Genomic DNA, 22,475 nt, shown 5'->3' on the forward strand with positions numbered 1-22,475 from the left:
CCACCTGCATGTCCTGTCCATCAGCAAATCCTGTACACTCCACCAACTCCATATGTTCATAATTCAAGCATTTTTACCATGTCCACTGCTACTACTCAGTCCAAGCCACCACTATTGTTCTCTTGGATTTTTACAGTAGTCTCCATACTGGTTTTCCCTTCACCCCCTTATAGTTTTCTTCATATAGAACCAGGATGTTGGCTTTAAAACCCAAGTCAGATCATGATCCTATTATGCCAAAACTCTTGAATGGCTTCCTATCTCTTTCAGAATAAAATCCAAAGTCCTTGCCCTGCCCTACAGAGCCCTACATGATGTACTTCCACCACATAACTGACTTCACCTCCTACGACTCCCCCTCATTCACAGCTCTTCAGCCACACTGACCTCCTTCCTGTTCTTTTAAAAATCAAGCACACTTGTCCCAGGGCCTTTGAACTTGCTATTCTCTCTCCCTAGGATGTACTTTCTCATATAACAGCAAGCTAGTGCCCACACTCCATTGAGACCTTCCATTACTCAGTTTACCTAGCTCTGTTGGAATGATAAATGAAAGTTGATTTCTTGGTCGTGTATGTGTCTCATCCAAGTCAGCAAGGGATGGTTTCCCACAGAGTCATTCAAGGACTCCAGCTGAGAGACATCTACCATCTTATCATTGCACCAAATGCAATCCATGGCATCTTGATCACTGCAGCAGGGAGAGAGCTGTCTTGGTCTCACACAAGAAATAAATGCTTTGGCCCAGGAATGACTCCAGCACTTACATTCATAGCTCGTTGGTCAGGAATACTCACATGGTTTCACCTAATAGCATGATGGTGGGGAAGTAGAATTCTGTCATGTGCCTGGGAAGAGAGAAGAACCGTGTAATCATTTTCTTATTGCTGCCATAACAGATTGCCACAATCTCAGGAGCTGAAAACAATACAAATTTATTATATTGCAGTTTTTTTAGATCTTATTTTTATTTATTTATTTATTTATTTATTTATTTATTTATTTATTTATTTATGAGAGAGTGAGTGGGGGAGGAGCAGAGGGAGAGGGACAAGCAGACTCTGCTTGAGCATGGAACCTGACACGGGGCTCGATTCCAGGACCCTGAGATCATGACCTGAGCTGAAATCAAGAATCAGATGCTTAACTGACTAACCCAGGTGCCCCTCCTGCCTCTTTTTTCTGTCCTCACACCTTTTATCCTCCTGCTGGGAAAGGTTTTCTGCTTTTAGAGACCCATCAGATCAGGATGCCTGAGTGGCTCAGCGGTGCATGATCCTGGGGTCCTGGGATTGAGTCTCACATCAGGCTCCCTGCAGGGAGCCTGCTTCTCCCTCCGCCTGTGTCTCTGCCTCCCTCTGTGTCTCTCATGAATAAGTAAATAAAATCTTTAAAAAAATCAAATAAAGACCCATGCAATCAGATGGGGCTCACCCAAATAATCCAGAAAAATCTCCACATCGTAAAGTCCTTAACCATTTTTTTTTTTAAGGTTTTATTTATTTATTTATGAGACACACAGAGAGAGGCAGAGACATAGGCAGAGGGAGAAACAGGCTCCCTGCAGGGAGCCTGATGCAGGACTTGATCCCAGGACCCTGGGTTCATGGCCTGAGCCAAAGGCAGATGCTCAACCACTGAGCCACCCAGTGCCCCTTAATTTGAGAATCTTTTTTTTTTTTTAAGATTTTTTAATTTATTCATGAGAGATGGGGAGGGGGCGGAGAGAGAGAGGCAGAGACACAGGCAGAGGGAGAAGCAGGCTCCATGCACCGGGAGCCCGACGTGGGACTCGATCCTGGGTCTCCAGGATAGCGCCCTGGGCCAAAGGCAGGCGCCAAACTGCTGCACCACCCAGGGATCCCCTTAATTTGAGAATCTTAAAGAGCATTTCAAGCTATCTTATCTGGAAAGATGATAGCAACATTACATATTGGGTTGGGTAAACAGAATGGTACATTAAAATTAAACACTAGGTTTAAGTAGATTCTGCAAAAAAAAAAAATCTTTTTCATTCATTTGTCCTCCTTTATCCTTCTTCTTAGTACTTACCATCAAGTGACAATAAATATTTGTCTTTTTGGTTACTATTTCTGTCTCTTCCACTAGAACATGAACTCCACAGGAGCAGGGATTTTGATTTGTTCGAAGGCACCCTCATCCCTACGAAGGTGCATGGTACATAGTATATGGTCAATAAGTACTTGTTCAGAAACCAGATCAAAAAATGGCCTAACCTACCTGAAATTAATTTTACACTGTCTGTTAACTAATAGGAATTTAAATAAAAATTAAACAAACTAAACAAAACAAAAATGTCTAACTTGCAGTCTGACTGAACCTGAACTGGTCCCTCAAGCATCTGTATTATTAGGAGTTATGGTAAACCTCAAATAATAGTGGGGTTAAGCAAGATAGAAATTTAATTCAAGAAAGAAAGAAAGAAAGAAAGAAAGAAAGAAAGAAAGAAAGAAAGAAAGGAAGAAAGAAAAGAAAAGAAATTGATTTCTCTTTTGCATAAAAGAGGTCTGGATGTAGTCAAGCCAGTGGAAACCTACCTTTCCTCTCCAACATCCTTAGAATGCAGCAGGATGGAAGAAGGAAAAGAGAAAAGCCCAAAAGTCTGCACAGCTGATTTAGGGCGATCTTTTCCAAAAACTGCTACAGAATCCGCCTGTTCTTATCTCACTGGCCAGAATTTGGTGATACCACACCTAAGCTGCAAGACAAGGGGGAAGTACAACCTTTGATGCTGTGTGGTCTTGGATCCAGCTAAATAGGGTGTTTTGGTATCAAGTTAAAAGTAAGGAAATTTAGGAAAATTAGCCAACCTGGCTTTATGCTAGGCCCTCAGCCCATCAGGGCCCAGAGTATTCTATGACATCATGAAGTGCTAGGCAGAGCAGCCTTTTCCCATTTCCTGGAAGAGAGAGGCTGAGATTCAAAGTAGTATGGCCTTGACATTCCATTCCGCCTCCTACTGTCCTGACCGTGCCTTTGTGTCTGTTTTGTCCCATGCTGTAAACACAACCCCTAGGACTTAATAGGTACTCAAGGATTTGTTGAATTAATAGGCTGGTCTTATTATCCCCTTATACAAAAGAAATTGAGGCTCCTGGGAGACTGCACCTTGAGGTGAGGGAAGAGATTCAAACCCAGGTTTGTTTGGGTTTGGCCAGCATTCTTAGCCATCTCTTCCATGAAGAAAGAAACTGGCTCAGAGAGACAAGGAATCTTAGTGACTGTCACACAGCAAGCAGCTGGCATTGGTTCTATAGAGCGAAGCTGTCTGATATGGTTGCCACTAGCCACATTGTGCTATTTAAGTTTAAAGCAATTAAAATGAAATAAAACATAAAATTCGGTTCCTCAGTTGCATTAGCCACAATTCAAGTGGCTGGTGGCCAGCACACTGGACAGAGCAGATATAGAACATGTCCACCATTGCAGAAAGTTCTATTGGACAGCACTGCTCTAGAGACCATTTTCATGAATCGCATAAACTCAGAAGCCAGGCAGCTTGGGGTCAAATTTCTCCGTATCCCTCAGTTCTCTCATCTGTAAAATTGGGATGATAATAATGATGATAGGAAGTAACTTCCAGGGCATATTATTATTATTATTATTATTATTATTTTAAGATTTTATTTTTAAGCAATCTCTATACCCAACACGGGACTCAAACCCACAACCCTGAGACCAAGAGTAGCATATTCCACTGACTAAGCCAGCCAGGCACTTCACAGGACATATTATGAGGATTAAAAGAGTTACTATGTGGTTTAACGGGCTTAGAACAGTGCCTGGCACAGAGGAAGAGCCATTTGAATTTGTTATTATTTAAGTGTCTGGTGGCTACACCTCCCCCCAGGAGAGACAAGTCCAGAAATCGAGAATACATATCTGCAGAGTTTGCTGGGTTCCCCAAGGGAGTGGAAGTTGACAGCAGCTTGCTCCCTGCTCTCAAGGTGAGGAGGTGAAGAGGGGCTGTGGGAACCACCCAGGCCTGGAGAGCCCTGGTCCTGCTGCCTCCCACCCAGGGGCCAGGGAGGAAAAAGATGAAAGTGAGGAGCAGGACAAGCCCCATATGTTCCCCATGACCCAAACTTTGTTCCCAGCAACCGTGACAAATAGGCATGAAATCCACATCTGGGACCCACCTCCGGCCTGGCCATTCCCTCCTCCTCTGGGCATCGAGCCCAGTCTGTCTGTGTGCTATAATGGGGGCAACACAGGTGGCTTCTAGAGCTCAGAGGAGGCTCCTGCCCACCTCACCACCACCGATGGCTTTCTGAAAGAGCAGACTCCTGTTGTACATAAGAGCCTGGGTAAGAATTTTCCCAGCAGAGAAGAGGGAAAGAAAACAGCAAAGGCAACAGTTTGTGCAAAGGTCTGGAAGCCCAAGGGCCTGGTATGGTAAGAGAAGAGCAATGAGGCTGGGGATTGGTGGTAGTCAAGGCATGTGAGGCCTCTAAGGCCAGGCTGAGGACCTGTGTGTTTCTCCTAGGGAGCACTGGGGAGCCATGGGAGATCTCTGGACAATGGAGAGGGTGGGTCAGTCCTCTGTGAGAAAAAAACAGTGATGTGGGGCTGGCAGGCTAAGTCCAAACAGCATGCAACTCTTGACCTTGGGGTTCTGAATTCCAGTCCCACATGGGGTGCAGAGATTATCTAAATAAATTTTTAAAACTTAAAAAAACCCACAACCACCCCACAGTCAATCACTGAGGTGGCTCAGTTTACTGGGAGAGCCCAGAGAGGGCCATGAACCTAGCTGGAGATCAGGAAACATTTTAGGGAAAGTAACATTCGAGGTAGGTCTTGAAGAACAGATGAAGGATTTGGTGACCATAAAAAAGAGCAAGGATGGACGCCTGGGTGGCTCAGCGGTTGAGCGTCTGCCTTTGGCCTAGGGCGTGATCCTGGAGACCCGGGGATTGAGTCCCACATCGGGCTCCCTGCATGGAGCCTGCTTCTCCCTCTGTCTGTGTCTCTGCCTCTCTCTCTCTCTCTGTCTTCCATGAATGAATAAATAAAATCTTTAAAAAAAGAAAGAAAAAAAGAAAGAAAGAAAGAAAGAAAGAAAGAAAGAAAGAAAGAAAGAACGAACAAGGGGTGGGTGCTCCGTCCAGGGACCCTGGGCATCAGTGGGACTGCTGTGGCTAGAGCCGAGGCAGGATAAACTCTGGGATCTGTGAAGGGTACACTGCAGGGGGAGGAGAGTCTGGGAGGGGAAGGTCAGCGGGGGGGAAAAGATAAGTTTTGAGCTGGGGCCCTGGCTATGGGGACAGAAAAAGTTAGAGGGCTCCTGGGTGGCTCAGCCACTTAAGCATCTGTCTTTGGCTCAGGTCATGATCTCAGGACCCTGAGATCAAGTCCCATGTTGAGCTCCCTGCTCAGCGGGAAGTCTGCTTCTCCCCCTCCTCTTCCCCCCTACTCGTGTTCTCTCTCACATGCACTCTCTCTCTCAAATAAATAAAATCTTAAAAAAGAGTTAGGAGAATGTCTCTTCCACCCAGAAGACTTCCTCTTAACCCTCATGCAAAAAAATTTTTTTCTCAACCATTTCTGAATACTGGAGTCTGTTTTTTTTTTTTTTTTTTAAGATTTTATTTATTTATTCATGAGAGACACACAGAGAGAGGCAGAGACACAGGCAGAAGGAGAAGCAGGCTCCCTTGGGGGACCCCATGTGAGATTCAATCCCAGGACCGGACCCCGGGGTCACGACCTGAGCCGAAGGCAGACGCTCAATCACTGAGACACCCAGGTGCTCCGGAGTTTCTCTCTCTCTCTCTTTTTTTTTCTTTTTTAAAGATTTTTATTCATTCATTCATGAGAGACACAGAGAGAGAGAGAGAAAGGCAGGCTCCACGCAGGGAGCCCGACGCAGAACTCGATCCCAGGTCTCCAGGGTCAGGCCCTGGGCTGAAGGCGGCACTAAACTGCCGAGCCACCCGAGCTGCCCTCTTTATTTTGAATTCATTCACTCATTTGTTTATTCAACACATACTCCTGGTGTCTCAAGGGTTCTCAAGTTATTCAAGGGTCCGACTCCTCATCTTAGCTCAGGTGTTGATCTCGGGTCATGAGTTCGAGCTCCGCCCTGGGTCCACGATGGACATTGAGCATACTTAAAAGAAAAGAAAACAGGGCAGGCCTGATGGCTCAGCGATTTAGCGCTGCCTTCAGCCCAGGGCGTGATCCTGGAGACCCAGGATCGAGTCCCACATCAGGCTCCCTGCATGGAGCCTGCTTCTCCCTCTGCCTGTGTTTCTGCCTCTCTCTCTCTCTCTCTCTCTCTCCCCGTGTCTCTCATAAATAAATAAAATCTTTAAAAAAAGAAAAAAACAAACCCCCAAAACAAAACAAAAAAACCCCATATTCTCCTGAGATCTCCCTGGGAAATGCCAGGATTGAGACCTGAGTCAGACCCAGGACTTGCCCTGCAGGGGCTCCCAGGCTGGGAGGGTGTGGTAGGGGACAAACCTATGTACAGTCACATCTGGTGTGATGTGTAATAATAGACCCAGCATGGGGCCTCACCTGTTAGATCAGAGAAGACTTTCTGGAGGAGGTGAGGCCCACAAGCTGGGCCTTGTGGGAAATCCAGTTGTCTCCCAAGCATACAGGAGGGGGCCAGAGTCTCTGGGGAGAGACACCAGGAGCCTCATCTTATTAAATTGTGTTTGATTTCTCTCCTGAGGATTCCTTGTGCCCTGTGGGGAATGATGCTGGGGACCCAGAGATGGGTCAGGCCTGGGCCCTTGAGGGAGGACACACGGGACACGGGGACATTAGGGAATGGGATCTAGGCTCTAATGGAGATAGCACAGGGCATGGGGAATGTGCACAGCAGGCATTGACCCCGGCTGGGGGCATGGGGTTGTCAGAGAAGGCTTCCTGGATTCCTGGAGGAGGAGAGCCAACTTATAGGTAGAACCTGCTATTCCTTTTTTTTTTTTTTAAGATTTTTAATTTTATTTATTCATAGAGACACACACAGAGAGGGGGGGGGGGGCAGGCAGAGACACAGGTAGAGGGAAAAGCAGGCTCCATGCAGGGAGCCCGAGGTGGGACTGGATCAGGTCTCCAGGATCACGCCCTGGGCTGAAGGTGGCGCTAAACCACTGAGCCACTGGGGCTGCCCGGAACCTGCTATTCCAGTCAGTCTTGTCAATCTCTCCCTACTGGTATCTCGGGCTCCTTCATTGTCACCAGTCTCTAAAAAGTTCCAGGTCTTTCTCGTTATCTCTCCCCACCTCAGGGGTTGGCTGCCCTTAACAATGACCACAAACTGCGTGGCTTAAGAACAACAGAAACTGATTCTCTCACAGTTCTGGAGGCCAGAAGTCCCAAGTCGAGGTGTCAGCAGGGTCACAGTCCCTCTGAAGACTCCAGGAGAGGATCCTTCCCTGCATCTCACAGCTTCTGGTGGCTCCTGGTGTTCCTTGGCTTGTGGCTGAATCACGCCAGCCAGTCTCTGCCTCTGTCGTCACATTGTCATCTCGAATCCCCCTCCGCCTTTCTCTCATAAGGTCGCTTCTCATTGGACAAGCCAGATACTGAGTGCAGGATGATCCGATTTCATGGTCATACCTCAGCTACACCTGCAAAGACCTTTTTTTTTTTTTTTCTAGATTAGGTCCTACTCAGGTTCTGGGCACCTTTTGGGGGGGTTTGGATGAGTCACTTCCATCTCTGTCCAGCCTCAGTGTTCTATCTGTATAATGGGGCTCATCCTAACCCCACCACCTCCTGGGGCCACTTTGATGGTTGAAGCAAAAGTCTATAGAGCACCTGGCACCTAGAAAATACTGATCAGGACGGTGCCCTTTCTTCCTGATTTATTTCTCCACCAGAGTGGGGTCCCTCCACCACTTCCTCAATATGCTCCCCACTTCTCCTCACAGATGCCTCCATCATGTTTTCTCTCATCCCTCTTTGCTCTGTTTTCCTCCCTTGCCCCACCACTTCCTGTAGAACTCTGGGCAGGTCACCTATGCCCTCTGACACTTGGTTTCCTCATCTGTAAAACCGGATAACAGTCTCTCCCTCATCAGAAGATGACATGCGTGAGTTCACAGAGAGTGCTCCAACTTTGCCTGGTATATACTGGGTGGTTTACGTGCCGGCTCTTATTACTGTAATTAATAATGATCATAATGATGTTATTGCTGCTGTTTTCTTTGTCTGGCCTCTTTTTCCTGTTTCCATGGTGCCTCCCTCTCCAAATGTTACTGCATTTCTGAATAAATGTCCCACTGACCTATAAGCATCATGGGTCTGTAAGGGTTCATTTCTCCCCATTGTTCTGTCTCCCTCTTCTCCCCCAACTGTGATTTTTTTAAAAAAGTAAAATCTGGAGGGGCACCTGGGTGGCTCAGTGGTTGAGCATCTGCCTTCAGCCCAGGTTGTGATCCCAAGGTCCTGGGATCTGCATCAGGCTTTCTGAAGGGAGCCTGCTTCTCTCTCTGCCTATGTCTCTGCCTCTCTCTGTGTGTCTCTCATGAATAAATAAATAAAATCTTTTAAAAAAGGTAAAATCTTGATTTTTTTCATATTTATTTATTTATTTGAGAGAGAGAGCATGGTGGGGGAAGGGGACATGGGCGAGGGAGAAACAGAGAGAGAGAATCCCAAGATGACTTTCCACTGAGCATGGACCCCAACACGGGGCTCAATGGGGGGCTTGATCCCAAGACCCTGAGATCATGACCCTAGCAGAAACCAAGAGTAGGGTGCTCGACTGACTGCGCCCCCCAGACCCCCTCCCCACCTGTGATGGTTTTAAAACAAGCCCACAAATTATCTGATAACTCTTCTCTTCAAGAGGAGGAGCCTAATGGCTTTCCCTTTGACTGTGAGCTATACTTAGTGACTCACTTCTGAGGAAAAGAATAAAACAGAAGTGACAGTGTGTGACTTTGGAGATTAGGTCATACAAGACATCTCTCTCTCTCTCTCTAACCAGTCACTCTGGGGAAGTCAGCAGCCATACTGTGAGGTCACACCAGTGCCCCTATAGGCCTCAAGAGAGGCACAGTGACGAGGAGCTGAGGCTTCCTAGTGACCATCACGTAGGTCAGCTCAGAAGTGACTACCCACCCCCAGCTGAACCTTCAGATGACTGCACCCTGGCCTAGGGCCCAACTGGACCCTCATGAGAGGCCCCAAGCCGAACACCCCAGCTAAGCCACTCCCAAACTCCAAATCCTTAGACACCTGTTTGTTTCTCAAAGCCACTGAGTTTTGGGGTAATTTGCTATGCGGCAATGGCTAAGTAACAAATTACCTTTCTTGTGTTTTCTCAGTCTCCATTTCTTTTTTTTTTTTTTAAGAATTTATTTATTTATTTATGATAGACAGAGAGAGAGAGAGAGAGAGAGAGGCAGAGACACAGGCAGAGGGAGAAGCAGGCTCCATGCCAAGAGCTCGATGCAGGACTCCATCCAGGGACTCCAGGATCCTGCCCTGGGCCAAAGGCAGGCACTAAACCGATGAGCCACCCAGGGATCCCCTCTCTCTCCATTTCTGATTCTCTTTGTGTGTCTCTGTCCCCTCCATCTCTAGGGCCTCTGAATGTCTGTTCCCAATTCTCTATCTGAATGCCTGTCTTCCTGACTCTACTCTCTGCCTTGATGTCACTTGGTCTGTTTCTGGGCCTCCCTCCCTCTCTTTGGGTCTGGGGTCTCTGCCATCTGCCCCTCTCTGGTGACCTTTCTCTGCATGAGCAACTCTACTCAGAGGTGGGCGTGTGTGTGTGTGTGTGTGTGTGTGTGTGTGTGTGTGTGTGTGTGTGTGTCTGCCTCTTTCTCTGTCTCTCTCTTTGGCATTTGCTGTCTCTCTCTGTCTTTGGATCTCTTTTGGGCTTCTGTCTCTCTCCACTCCCACCCCCACCCCCCTTGCCTGCCAGCTTGTTCTTCCATCTCTGACCAGCTGGGTGGGTGTCTTTGCTGCTATGGCTTAAGTGTGTGTCTCTGTAGTTCTCTCCGCCTCCATCAGTATATATATTTCTTTCTCACTCTACCTGTATCTCTGTGTGTGTGTCTCTGTGTCTCTCTCCTTCTCCCCCTTTCCCTACCCCCCATCTCCAGCAGGCTCCCTCCCTCCATGTCACCCCGTATCCATCTCAGGCTTCCTTTCCATGCTAAGCCTCTGCAGTTCTCCGACCTCACCTCCGGCTCTCGCCTGGGCCTCCCCGGCTCCTCCTCCCGGCGCTCGGTCCCTCTCCAGGTCTCTGCCTCCCCCTCCTGGTCAGCTGCGCGCACCGCACCCCGGTCTCCCAGGGGGATCCCTCGGCCCGGTTAAGGCAGCCCCCAGCCGAGGCCCACTGGAGCCTTTGGCGGGGGCTGCAGGCCCCGGTGCAGGTTCCAACCCGAGTCCCCACGAGCTGGGGGACCCCGGATCCTCCGGCGCCCGCGGCCCCGAGCACCGAGACTTCGGAGGACTCTCCCAGCTCCACCTTAAGCGCCCCCCCTTCCCCCTTCTGCGGAGGATGGGAACTGCCAGCTTCGGGCCCCAGGTGTCCGGGCCACCTCCCACCCCCATCCCCACCCCCACGCCCCTGGACCCGGCACAGCTGGAAGCTGGGGATCAGCTCCTAGCGACCCCTCCATCCTGCCCCCTGGGCACCCCCTACACACACACACACACACACACACACACACACACACACACACACACACACACACCAGTCCGAGGAGTGTTTGCTGCTGTGAGATCACCCGCCCTCCCCCCCAACAACAACGACAAAAAAATTAAATAACACCCAGAGAGAGATCAGAGAGGGAGGGGGAGGAGGGAGCAGGGACGAAGGAAGAGAGAGACGAGAAACAGGAGAGGCAGAAGAGGAGGAGGTGGGGAGACTGGGCGAGAAAGAAGCTGGAGACGAGGGAGACCGAGAGGAGGAGAGAGAAGCAGGATGGAGACATGGGGTTAGGTGGCTCAGGGGAGCTGGGAGAAAAGAGAGAGAAGAGGGGGTGTGGATTAGAAGCCAGGAGGTAACCCCGGGGAGAAGCAGGAGGCAGAGAGAGGAGTAGGAAGATCCAGAGGTAGAGGGAGATTGGAAGGTTGGAGAAACCAGGAGCGAAAGGAGGAAAGGCACAGAGAGCAGATCTGGGGGGGGTCTCCGTCCCCGCTGCCTCAGTGTTTGGGGAACGGGACTCCCTGTAGGGAGGAGAGGCAGGCTGGAAGTCCTGGAAGGAGAGGGTCCCACAGAGGGGGTTAGGAGGAGCTGAGACAGGGGGGTGGCCAGGACATTGGGAAGGAGTCGCTCAGAGACCTCCCCAGGATGGGGGCTGCCGCTCGTCTGAGCGCCCCTCGAGCGCTGGTACTCTGGGCCGCACTGGGGGCGGCAGGTAAGGCCTGGGGTGGGGGGGTGGTTGGGGCAGGAACTCCTGAGGGAGCGGTGGGGGTTGGGTGCCAAGGAGAGGGGTTCAGGCTGCTCTCTCCCCAGCTCACATTGGACCTGCACCTGACCCTGAGGACTGGTGGAGCTACAAGGATAATCTCCAGGGAAACTTCGTGCCAGGTGCAGCCAGGGTGGGGACCCAGGAGTCGGGGCTGTCGGGTGCCTCCTTCCTCAGACCCAAGAGTCCCAGCCCCTTCCTTTCTTCCTCCCTCCCTCCACAGTGGGGCCCAGCCTGTGAACCCCAGCGGCTCACCATGGGACATTATTTATGCGCATTTCAAGTAGTGAGTGGGAGTGAGTGGAAAGAAGGAGTGTGGGGGAGCAAGAGAGTGTGAGTGCCGGTTTGCAGGGAAATAGGCAGGTAGGACTGGCTGCTGCTGGCAACCAGAGGTTCCGTGGCCGGGTCCCCAGCCTTGGCCAGCCCTCTCTTGCAACTCCTCTTCCCAATACATTCATTATCCAGCTGTGGGACAAGGGAGACGGAAAGAACTACAACTCCCATGGGCTCTGACGCAGGCAGGCAGCGGATGGGTAGGCTGGCTGTCCTCAGGCCTGCTGGGAGTTGTAGTTCCTTTTTCCCAATGACTTAATTGAAGACAGATTTGAGCAAGGAGGGTGCTAGATGGTCTTTGGAAACTCCTTCAAGATCTTCTATGGCCCAAGATTCTGGATCCCAGCCCCCTCCTCCCTCAGACCCAGGAGTCCCCATCCCCTGCCCTTCCTCTCCTGAGATCCGGGACCCCAAAACACAGCCTTTTCAGGGGTTCCCAGTTTGGGGATCCAGTCCCTGTTTCTGACTCCCTTTCCTCCCTGCCCTACTCCTGCCTCCAGGGCCTCCCTTCTGGGGCCTAGTGAATGCAGCCTGGAGTCTGTGTGCTGTGGGGAAGCGACAGAGCCCCGTGGATGTGGAGCTGAAGAGGGTCCTTTACGACCCCTTTCTGCCTCCACTGAGACTGAGCACTGGGGGAGAGAAGGTAAGGCGCCTGGTGGGAGGGGTCACCGAATCCCCTAGGGGTGGGCATGAGGGGGGGGGGGGGGGGGGGTGTTGAGGTGGCTGGCCCGCCTAGGGCAAGGAGGGGTGCACACTGGGTGGAAAGGAGGCTGCTTAGACTCTAAAAGGGATCACCTGTTCTTCCCTCCCCCAAACATGGCTCCCTCGTTTTTCCCATGTGGTAAAAGCAATGGTAACACAGACTGTTCCCCGTGCCAGGTGCAGTTTTAAAAGCTTGATAATCTTGATAATCTTGCTAATTCTCCCAACCACCCCATGAGGTGAATGCGATTATTCACTTTATTTTAAGGATGCAGAAACTGTGGCACAGAGAGATTGCGGTACTTGTCTGAGGTCACACAGCTAGAGTGCCAGCACTGGGATTCAAACCCACGCGGTGTGGTCCTAGCATCCATGCTCTTGCCCACTTTGCAATACCATTTCCTTTAAGAGCTGGGACCACTCTTCATTCAGCTGCCCCCACCAAAAGCCAGGGAGCTATTCCCAACCTGTTCTTGCCCTCATTCCCATGGCTAGTCTGGGCCCTTTTTAGTCTCCCTGCTAAATATCATTTAGATCTTTTCAGTTTGTGTCTTCTCTGCTGCCCCCACCATCACCTTGCATCTGGACTGGTGCCATAGCTTGCTAGCTGGCCTGGTTCTCTGCCTACTGCAATCCATTCTCTACCCCACAGCCAGAGAGATGTTTAAAAGCACAAATCAGATCACACCACTCTCCTGCTCAAAAACCTATTAGGATAAGTAACGCTAGCAAACAGTTATACAGCAAGTACCACATGCCCGGCACTGTGCTAGGTGTGAGATATATAGATATATACAATTATTTAAATAAAAATACAAAACATCCCATCATTGCCCACAAGGCCGTGGACCATCTGGCTCCTATCACCTCCCCTTTGCTCACCAGGTACTGGTTCCACTGGCCCCTTCACTACTACTGAAACAGGTTACCTCAGGGCCCTTGCACTTGCTGTTTCCTCTTCCTGGAAGGCCCTTCTCCCTGCTCTTTGCAACGAATTCCTACTTATCCTTTAGGTCTCCACTCAAACATCACTTTCTCACCAAGGCCTCTCCTCACCCTACCAACCCACACCCCAATCAAGGCTGGGTTTCCCATCATGCTTTCTCAGAGCTCTCAGTTCTTCCCCGCATAAGCATAAGATGTAATTAATTAAGCAGTTTCTTATATGATTCATTATTTATTGTCTGCCCTCTGCTCCATTAGGACACAAGTATCACGAGGCCTGGGGTTTTTGTCTACTTGTTCATTGCTCTCTTCCTGGCATCCATGGCACACAGTAGCAGCTCAATAAATATTTGTTAGTCGAATAAATTCACCGATATTGAGCACCTATATGGGCTAGAACAGAGCCCGGAAAGTCATTGGTGTTCAAATTATGCTGAATTATTAAATAATTGTTGGAAGCAGGAAATGTACCAGTATGACACAGGAGGGAAAAGATCTCTCTTTGACCCAGTGACGGCTTCCACCTCTCCTGCAGCTCCGGGGAACACTGTACAACACCGGCCGCCATGTCTCCTTCCTGCCTGCGCCCCGGCCCGTGGTCAATGTGTCTGGGGGTCCCCTCCTCTATAGCCACCGACTCAGTGAACTGCGACTGCTATTTGGAGCACGTGACGGAGCTGGCTCTGAACACCAGATCAACCACCAGGGTTTCTCTGCTGAGGTGGTGGCCACTGGCCTCTGACCCTTGACCTCACCCTGAGTTGATCCACTTCCTCCCACCTCACCTTTCTCTTCATGTCTCACCCCCTCCTCTTTCACAGAACTGCCCCCCAAGCACTAATCTTTAATCTGACTTGGGACCCCAAGGTCCCAGAGCTGCACCCCTTCTCTCCTCCCTTTCTGCTGGGGGACCCCACTCTGTGCTCCCCTTGCAGGTGCAGCTCATCCACTTCAACCAAGAACTCTATGGGAACCTCAGCGCTGCCTCCAGGGGCCCCAATGGCCTGGCCATTCTCAGCCTCTTTGTCAATGTGAGCCCAGGCAAGATTGGGAGGGAGGAAGTGGCTGGGTGCCTGGAATTGGGTCTGGGGGAGGTCCTGGGGGAGGAAGGAATTGGGGTCCTGGACTTCTGGATTCCTACCTCCTCACCTTGTACCGCCACACAGGTGGCTGGCAACTCAAACCCCTTCCTCAGCCGCCTCCTTAACCGTGACACCATCACCCGCATCTCCTACAAGAGTAAGTCCCTGGTGCATTGGGGCTGTGGGGGGTGGGGTGGGGTGGGGTGGGGTGGGGTGGGGTGGTGGGGGTGGGAGGGTAGGAGGAGCAGTGTGTGCAGAGGAGAGGAGGTCAGGAGGGGTCTTACTATTCACTCTAGCCCATTATTCCCGCAGATGATGCCTACTTTCTTCAAGACCTGAGCCTGGAGCTCCTGTTCCCCGAATCCTTTGGCTTCATCACTTACCAGGGGTCACTCAGCACCCCGCCCTGCTCAGAGACTGTCACCTGGATCCTCATTGACCGGGCCCTCAATATCACCTCCCTCCAGGTGACCCGCTGTCTGCCCCCTCCAGCCCGGCTAACCCATTCCCTGGCCTGGGCATTCCCCCCTAGGCCCTACCTACCCTCCTTCCTCCTTCCAAATCTGATAGCTAGGAGGCTCACACAACCTTTGGGGTGGGCTGGGGCCAAGTAAGACCCCGCCCACCCGCTCCAGGGGCGGGGCCGCCTCTCTGACGATTCGCTAGGACCCTTCGTGATTCACTCTCAGTTTCCCACTCCCTTCCGCGGTAGATGCACTCCCTGAGACTCCTGAGCCAGAATCCTCCGTCCCAGATCTTCCAGAGCCTCAGCGGTAACGGCCGGCCCCTGCAGCCCTTGGCCCACAGGGCACTGAGGGGCAACAGGGACCCCCGGCACCCCGAGAGGCGCTGCCGAGGCCCCAACTACCGCCTGCATGGTATGCTCCAGTCTCCACCACCACCACCACCACCCCCGCACGTCTTGGTCTAACCCGCCTCTGTGTCTCCCCTTCTTTTCTCAATATGATATAGTCCTGCCCACCCCTTTGCCGTTTCTGTAAGGTCCAGCCTCCTGATCTCGCACTCGCTCTCCCTTCTACGTTTGTGTCAACATGGTACAGTCCACCTCCCCGCCACAGACCGTAGCTGGTCCGTGATTTGTCCCTCTTCACCGCTTGCAACTTGCAACTTGCAACTTGGTATATAACCCGAGATCCCTGGCTCCTCCCGCCCCACGGGCCGTGCTTTCCATTACTAGGGTTTTCCAAAGTGGTACAGCCCGGATCCGTTCCCGGTTTCCATGTGGTACGATCTCAAGCTGTTCCATAACCCGACACACACCCCCTTCCTGAAAATCAACGTGGTACAACCCCCTTCCCTCTCCACGGCCTAGCCTGTGCGGTTCGACCCAGCGATCTCTGGGCCACCACTCTAGCTTCTCTGCGGCGTTTGGCCCTGACCCCTACCCCCACCCCCATGAATACCTTCATGCAGTTCCGTGTGATGCTGAAGCTGGACGTCCCCATTCGACCCTCCTGCTGCCTCCTGCTGGTTAAACCCAGCGCGGGTCCAGAACCTGACCCGTTTCCCCCAACTTCTCGACTTGGTACCTTCCGGGTTCCCCCTCCGCAGCCTCCCCGTGGTAGAGCCTACCGCGGCCCAGCCCCCGCCTCCCTGCAAACCCCCTGCAGGGAGCCCTAAACTAACGCTCCGCTCGGTGTCGTCTGTCTTACAGTGGATGGTGCCCCCCATGGTCGCTGAGACTCCCCGTCGAGGATTGCGCCCATCCTCTCCAAGTCTCCCCACACGGGGAGGGGAGTTACCCCCAAAACAAAGCTATTAAAGGGACAGAATACTTCCTGTTTCTTAGTGGTCTGATTCTAGGCGCGGCGGGGAAACATGGGTACTGAAGAACAGCAGCCTGCTTCTAGAAACCAGTCTCCCTCTTCCTAAACCGCCCCGCTCGGTGTTTCGGCTTCCTGTTTCCCAAAACCGACATTTCGGTTGGCGGCTCCTTTAAGCGGCACCTCTTTTCACTCCCCCAACTGCCCTCCCCGCCCGGCAGCACGCGCGGAGCCATGTGCTTCCCCCTCCCGCCTGCCTCATTGGCCCGAACTGGGTCAGGGTCCCGCCCCCAGTGCAGTCTCCCATTGGGCAAATGTAGGTCAGGGTCCCGCCTCTCACCTAAAGGCACCGCCACTTCACGCCCTGAGCCCCTCACGCGCCCTCCCGAGCCCTGGAGGATCCGGGGGTCCCATTGGCCGTGCGTCTCGAAGGGTCAGGACGCGATTGGCCCGCGCTTTCAGCCGGAGGGAGGCACGCGGCTGGGGTGCTTAGCCCAAGAGGCTGGCGGGGGCCGAGGGGAGGGGTGCGCGCTGTGGCGTCGGGTGTTTTGGTTTGGCTTTTTTTTTTTTTTCCGCGAAAGAAGTTTGCGTTGGCCACGCCTCAAGGCGGCCGCCTCCTCTTGCCCCCTCCCCCGCCCTCCGCGCACACCTCTTGGTGCAGATTGCAAAGCGCCTTCCGCTGAGAGAGCTGCAGATTTTGCAAGAGCCAGGCTCGCCCACCTTGTAGAAGGAGCGCCTGGTGTCCCCTTGAACTCTGAGTAGCAAAGAGCCGGCTGCCTGGTTTTGATCAAGCCTCTCACTCGGACTGCATGATCTCCTGGGACCCTCTTGAGTTGCACGTTTCTGCACCGAGGACTGCAAATCCCCGTCACCCCTAGGATTTGCAGTGTTCTGGATACTGGAGGCTTGCAAGCTCCGCTCGCCCGCCCCTGGGTAGGCACTCGCCCGAACCACAGGAGTGTGCCGCTGACTGGCAAGCCAGCTCTTCGCCTCTCCATGAGCCCGTGAGCCTGCGGGCAGGTGCCCGGTGATGGCGCGGCCGGTGAGCGACAGGGCCCCGGCTTCCCTGCTGCTGGGCGGCCCAGCCGGGGCCCCCCCTGGCGGGGGAGCGCTGCTTGGGCTGCGGAGCCTTCTGCAGGGGACCAGCAAACCCAAAGAGCCAGCCAGCTGTGAGTTCTAGCCCCCATCTATCCCAACCCCGGACACCCTACTCCCTTAGGGATTCAAGTGTTGGGGGGGTGGGGGACGGGTGGCTCCCTCCTACGAGCGGAGAGTCCATCCTTTACCCGTCATCTACCCGATTACAAAGGTGTTCAGGCCCCTAAGTCCCTCAGCACCCAGGATCCAAAAGTACAGGCGCTCAAGCCCGTCCACCAGGAAGACCCAAGGAGTACCCCCAAAGTCCTCTTTTCCGAGGACACAGGAGTCTGGGCTCCAGCCCCCGCTTCCTCTGGATTCTGAGAGTCTGGACCCCTGGGGTCCAGGGAGGAGGGAGGGGGTGTGTCGGATGCTCACACGGTAGTGACACGGGCTTGGGCGGGGCCTCCTGGGGTCACATGGAGTCTAGGGATGAGGAATGTGCCCCAGGAATAGAGCCCCTTCCTGCCCCTTACATAGTGTGGGGGTGGGGAGAAGAGATTCCTGTGAGCAAGGGGGTTAGACTACAGAGAAGTCTCACCTGCCCAACCCTCCACCTACCTCTGTCTGAACTTCCGTCCCCCTTCTGTGTCTCTATCCCTTCCCTGGTCTGTGTCCTCTCCTTGTCTGGGTCTCTATCCTCCACTCTTTCTGAATCTCGGTACCCGTCTCTCTCTCTGGCGCCCCTTTCTGTGCTTTCTCTCTCTGGGTCTCTTTCCCTCTCTTGAGTCTCTGTCTCTTCTTTTGGGGTCCTTGCCTTCCCACTCTTATCTCTGCCTCTCCCCCGCTTGTCCGTCTTGCTCTGGATCTCCGCCGTGTGGGTCTCTATCTCCCCTTTCTTCGTGTCTCTCTGTCTCGGGGGTCTCTTCTCCATCTCTTCCTTCCCACCCCGCAGGTCTCCTGAAGGAAAAGGAGCGCAAGGCGGCTCCGCCAACAGCCACGGTCCCCGGGCCAGGCCTGGAGACGGCGGGCCCGGCGGATGCCCCAGCTGGGGCGGCGGTGGGCGGCGGGTCCCCGCGGGGGCGCCCGGGGGCCCCGCCAGGCCCGGGTCTGTTGGCGCCGCTGCTGTGGGAGCGGACGCTGCCGTTCGGCGACGTGGAGTACGTGGACCTGGACGCGTTCTTGCTGGAGCACGGGCTCCCGCCCAGCCCGCCGCCGCCCGGCGGCCCATCACCGGCGCCCTCGCCCGTGCGCACGCCCGCACCCTCCCCGGGGCCCGGTTCCTGCGGCTCAGCTTCCCCTCGTTCCTCCCCGGGGCACGCCCCCACCCGGGCTGCCCTCGGGGCCGCGGGCGGCCACCGCGCAGGTGCGACGGCGGGGGCGGGGCAGGGCCCTGGTGGGGCGGGGCTTGGGCTTTAGGGGCGGGGCTGTACAGCACTTGGGGCCGGGAGCGTGGGGCTGGGGTTGTGCGCCCAATTTCTGGGGCCTCTAGGCGCGAGAGATGCTGGGAGAGGAGTCTGGATTCTCTGTCTCCTAATGCGTCAGGGACTGGGTCTCCTGGATCCATTGGAGATGGGGGCCTTGGGATCCCAAATTACAGGAAATCTGCCCAGTGGGGCGGTAGTGTGGACTTTTCTGTGGAACGTGGGGACAGAGGGTGGGGACACTCGATTACTGGGGAGTGAACTGCACTCCAGAATCTGGGCCTGGAATCGGTGGATTGGGGAAGAACTGTAACCCCTAGGCCCTCTACAGGGAAGAAAGCAAGGTCTGGGCTCAGACTTATTTCACTGGGATCTAAGAGACTGGCAGCCCTAGTTGCTGGGTCCTCCAGCGGAGAAGAGCTAGGACCCGGGGTCCCCGAGTCCTCTACAAGGAATCTAGAAGGTTGGGGATCTTCAAGCTGGGTCTTCCGTTGGGGCGACGACCGCGAGCCTCCTATGTTCCTGGGAGAGGAGGGGCCTGGGATCCCAGAATCATGTATATCCCAGTGGTGAGGGAGAAGGTCAAGGGGACCGTTTCTCAGCATGTTCCCCAGAGAGCAGGAGGGCCTGTATCTTTGGAGGTGGAGAGGTTTGAGCTGAGACCCCAGGGGGCAGAAGGAAAAGTGTGCTCCCTCGGGCACTTGGGGGTCTCCAAGGGCGGACTGCAGGTTCGGGAATTCCTGGACACACCAGCCCCTGGCGCGGCCTTAGGCCAGAAGCAGGGCCCTTCCCTTCCCCGCCGCACATTCCCGCGCCACGTGAGTCCTCCCCTCCCTCCTCCTTGCTTCTCGCTTCGCGCACGCGCGGTCACGCGGGGGGGCGGGGCCTGGAGAACTAGAGGGCGCCCGTGGCGGCAGGGGGGGGCGGGGCGGGAAAGCAGGCACCCGCACGTGACAGGCCCTGAACCTGTGTCCTCAGCTGGCCCCGGCTTGCTCGCTCTTAAAGGCACAGGCCATCCCTGTCCCTTCTCTTGAACCAACTTCCCCCAAGCCTCAGTCGTTTCTGCTTTCTTCCCTAACTCTTCAGGGCCAGGAGCTCTTACACGGCTCACCTGAAATCTTTTCAGTGCACTGGATTTCTTTTTCCTGAACAGCCTGGGGTCTAGGCTTTGGTCATGGATTCAGTAAGCAGGATTCAGGCTAGATAATGAGAAAGCAGTAACACTGCCAATCTGAAGGCCTGAGGTTTAGACCAGGCTCCTCTGTTATTTAGGGTAGGTCAGTTATAATTGGGCCCGTGTCCCTATTTGTAAAAACGGAATTGGTTCCTTGATGTCTAAGCACCTTTGTAGCTTAGAGAACCTTCGTATTTTATATTAGAGAGGTTGATCTCTGGTGGGCTTTGTGGTAGGCTTCATAAGGGCCTTTCTTGTGGTAGAAAAGAGTAGGGGGTAGCCTCTGTGAAACACCCCCTCTCTCAATAAATCCACATTCAGGTGGCACATTCTGTTTCCCCAAGGCCTGACCTCTCGGGACACACCCAGCCCCGTGGACCCAGACACCGTGGAGGTGCTGATGACATTTGAACCAGACCCGGCCGATTTAGCCCTATCAAGCATTCCTGGCCATGAGACCTTTGACCCTCGGAGACATCGCTTCTCAGAGGAGGAACTTAAGCCCCAGCCCATCATGAAGAAGGCCCGGAAGATCCAGGTGCCAGAAGAGCAGAAGGTAAGCACTGCCAGATGTAGGATCAAGGCGTGGCCTTTATAGGTCCCTTAGCCAGGGATGGCCCTTTCCTCACAGACAAGCCTGGGCTTCTCACTTTGGTTAGCTCTCAGGTTCTCTTAACCTACAGCCACGAATGAGATGTCCATAACCATGGGCTTGAGGGGGCCGAGGTTTGGGCTTGAGATTTACAAAGATGGTATCACTGGGGGATGCAGACTCAGCCAGCCCTGCTTGGACCCACCAGTATAGGCTTGGAGCTTTGACCAGGCCCTGTTGCCAAGGACAGCATCCCTTAGCAGCATGGTATCGGTCTGTTTCTTTTGAGCCACTTGTCAGGCTGGGATTGATCTTTTGATCTCTGATTTGGGGCATCTTTCCTGGTGCTTGCATCTATGTAGGATGCAGACTTTGCCAGCCCCTCTGGGCCTTGTTTCTCATTGGTGAGAGGCCTCAAGTTCTCTCTAGCAGCCAGAGCCACATTCTGATTTGGAGCTGTAACCACATCTTTCTGGCATCCTGCCTTTGCCAGCTCTGGGGTCTCCCCAAGTAAGGGGTGCCAGGGGTTCTCTCACCAGACTTCACCATGCCCTTGTGTAAGACACAGCTACCCGAAACACTGAGGACTGGCTTGTCAACCCAGTCTAGACCAGTGGTGTCTCCTGTCACAGGGCCGGGACTCGATTTACCCTAGTAAGCAAGAACTAGGCTTTTGTGAAATGGGGGTGGGAGGAGAGCATCTGTTGGAGCTCTGGGTGGTCCTTGTTACTAAGGAGTGGTCCTCCTCCACAGCCAAATTCTACGACTGGGGAACCTAAGGGTAATGGTCTAGGGAGGTCTCAGGATAGGCCCTTTTGCTAAGGGACAGCTCTTCTAGCAACCCAGGCTGTTGGGGAGAAGGCAGCTGTTTGGCTTCTATTCAAGGCCAGAGGGTCAGAGACTGGCTGCAGTTATTGGGACCACTTAGACCTTACTTTTGTTTGCTGAAGAAGGATGAAGTTACCTTGACAACCAGGTCAAAGGGCCCCAGCCCTGGATTTGTGGGACCCAAAACCCCATTGCTAGGGATCCTAAGCTTTCCTTAGCAACCAGGATCTGAGAAGGTGGTGCAAAGAGTGGTGCCTTTTTCCTGGGAAAAGCCCTCAGACCCTGCAGGCCCTGTTGCTAGGGAACAAGCATCCTTAGCAACCAGGAGCTAACTGTAGGTCCTTGTCAAGCCAGGAGTGGTGGGGTTTGTTTGCACAGTGGAGACTTGAAGCCCAGTTGCTTGAAGTGGGGAGAACTGTCTCTCACCTTAGTTGTTGCCAGGGGCCTGCTCTCCTTGGCAACCAGACCCTTGGGTACCCATCCTAGGAAAGACCTGGTATCTTTTGGTACCCAGTGCTGGGCAAGAAGCACACCCACGGGGGGGTCTCTTCGATGCTGCCTGGTCCTTGAAGGCACAAGGAAAGCTGCTTCTCCTGGCCCCTCTGGTCCTTAGTGCTTTCTCAAACCCTACCCTCAGGACGAGAAGTATTGGAGCCGACGGTACAAGAATAACGAGGCAGCCAAGAGGTCCCGAGATGCCCGGCGGCTCAAGGAGAACCAGATCTCGGTACGGGCGGCCTTCCTGGAGAAGGAGAACGCCCTGCTGAGGCAGGAAGTGGTGGCTGTGCGCCAAGAGCTGTCCCACTACCGTGCCGTGCTGTCCCGCTACCAGGCCCAGCACGGATCCCTGTGAGGCCGTCCCCCATCCCTGCCAGGCAGCCTCGCTCAGACTTGTGCCCTGACGCCCTCTTCCCTCCCCACCCTGTGGCCCACAGGCCGGCCAGCTGAGTGCCCCAGGAACGTGATGATGCAGATAAATACATTTATATTTTTAAGAAAAAGCGAGCTTCCCCCCTCCCTCGCGGGGGCGGGGAGGGTCCTGTGTGTGTGCCCCTGCCACTTCGGGGACCCCATCCTCCCACCGCCTCCGTTAACGCGTCCTGAATAAATCTTGAGAACCCCA

At 53.6% G+C, this 22,475-nt stretch overlaps 3 protein-coding genes across 9 annotated transcripts in view; 2 read left to right on the forward strand and 1 right to left on the reverse strand.

Annotated features, from left to right (window-relative positions):
- Positions 1–16,140, reverse strand: part of LOC121484100 (galactoside 2-alpha-L-fucosyltransferase SEC1-like) — a 33,986-nt gene extending 17,846 nt beyond the window's left edge. For 2 of the 7 annotated variants that reach the window (XM_041742843.1, XM_041742841.1), the window contains exons 1-2: positions 15,898–16,140; positions 798–848 (exon numbers count right to left, since the gene is read on the reverse strand). The gene's annotated coding sequence lies outside the window, so the exon portion shown is untranslated. Of the gene's footprint in view, positions 1–797; positions 849–2,558; positions 2,720–2,831; positions 3,562–7,335; positions 8,399–15,897 lie in introns of those variants that run through there. The other 5 variants (XM_041742838.1, XM_041742837.1, XM_041742840.1 and 2 more) reach the window with 5 other exon arrangements.
- CA11 (carbonic anhydrase 11) lies at positions 10,805–16,271 on the forward strand. Its single transcript, XM_041742845.1, has 9 exons — positions 10,805–11,360; positions 11,459–11,533; positions 12,245–12,387; positions 13,927–14,112; positions 14,327–14,422; positions 14,558–14,630; positions 14,786–14,940; positions 15,186–15,351; positions 16,149–16,271. Exons 1-9 carry the CDS (start codon positions 11,294–11,296, stop codon positions 16,172–16,174), a joined length of 987 nt encoding a protein of 328 aa, XP_041598779.1. The 5' UTR covers positions 10,805–11,293; the 3' UTR covers positions 16,175–16,271.
- Positions 16,272–16,644: 373 nt separating this feature from the next.
- On the forward strand, positions 16,645–22,475 carry LOC121484102 (D-box binding PAR bZIP transcription factor). The gene is made up of 4 exons (XM_041742846.1): positions 16,645–17,426; positions 18,290–18,700; positions 20,277–20,488; positions 21,990–22,475. The coding sequence occupies exons 1-4, from the start codon at positions 17,288–17,290 to the stop codon at positions 22,203–22,205; spliced, it is 978 nt and encodes a 325-aa protein (XP_041598780.1). The 5' UTR covers positions 16,645–17,287; the 3' UTR covers positions 22,206–22,475.

This window comes from Vulpes lagopus, chromosome 2 (genome assembly GCF_018345385.1).
Source record: "Vulpes lagopus strain Blue_001 chromosome 2, ASM1834538v1, whole genome shotgun sequence".
NCBI lineage: Eukaryota > Metazoa > Chordata > Mammalia > Carnivora > Canidae > Vulpes > Vulpes lagopus.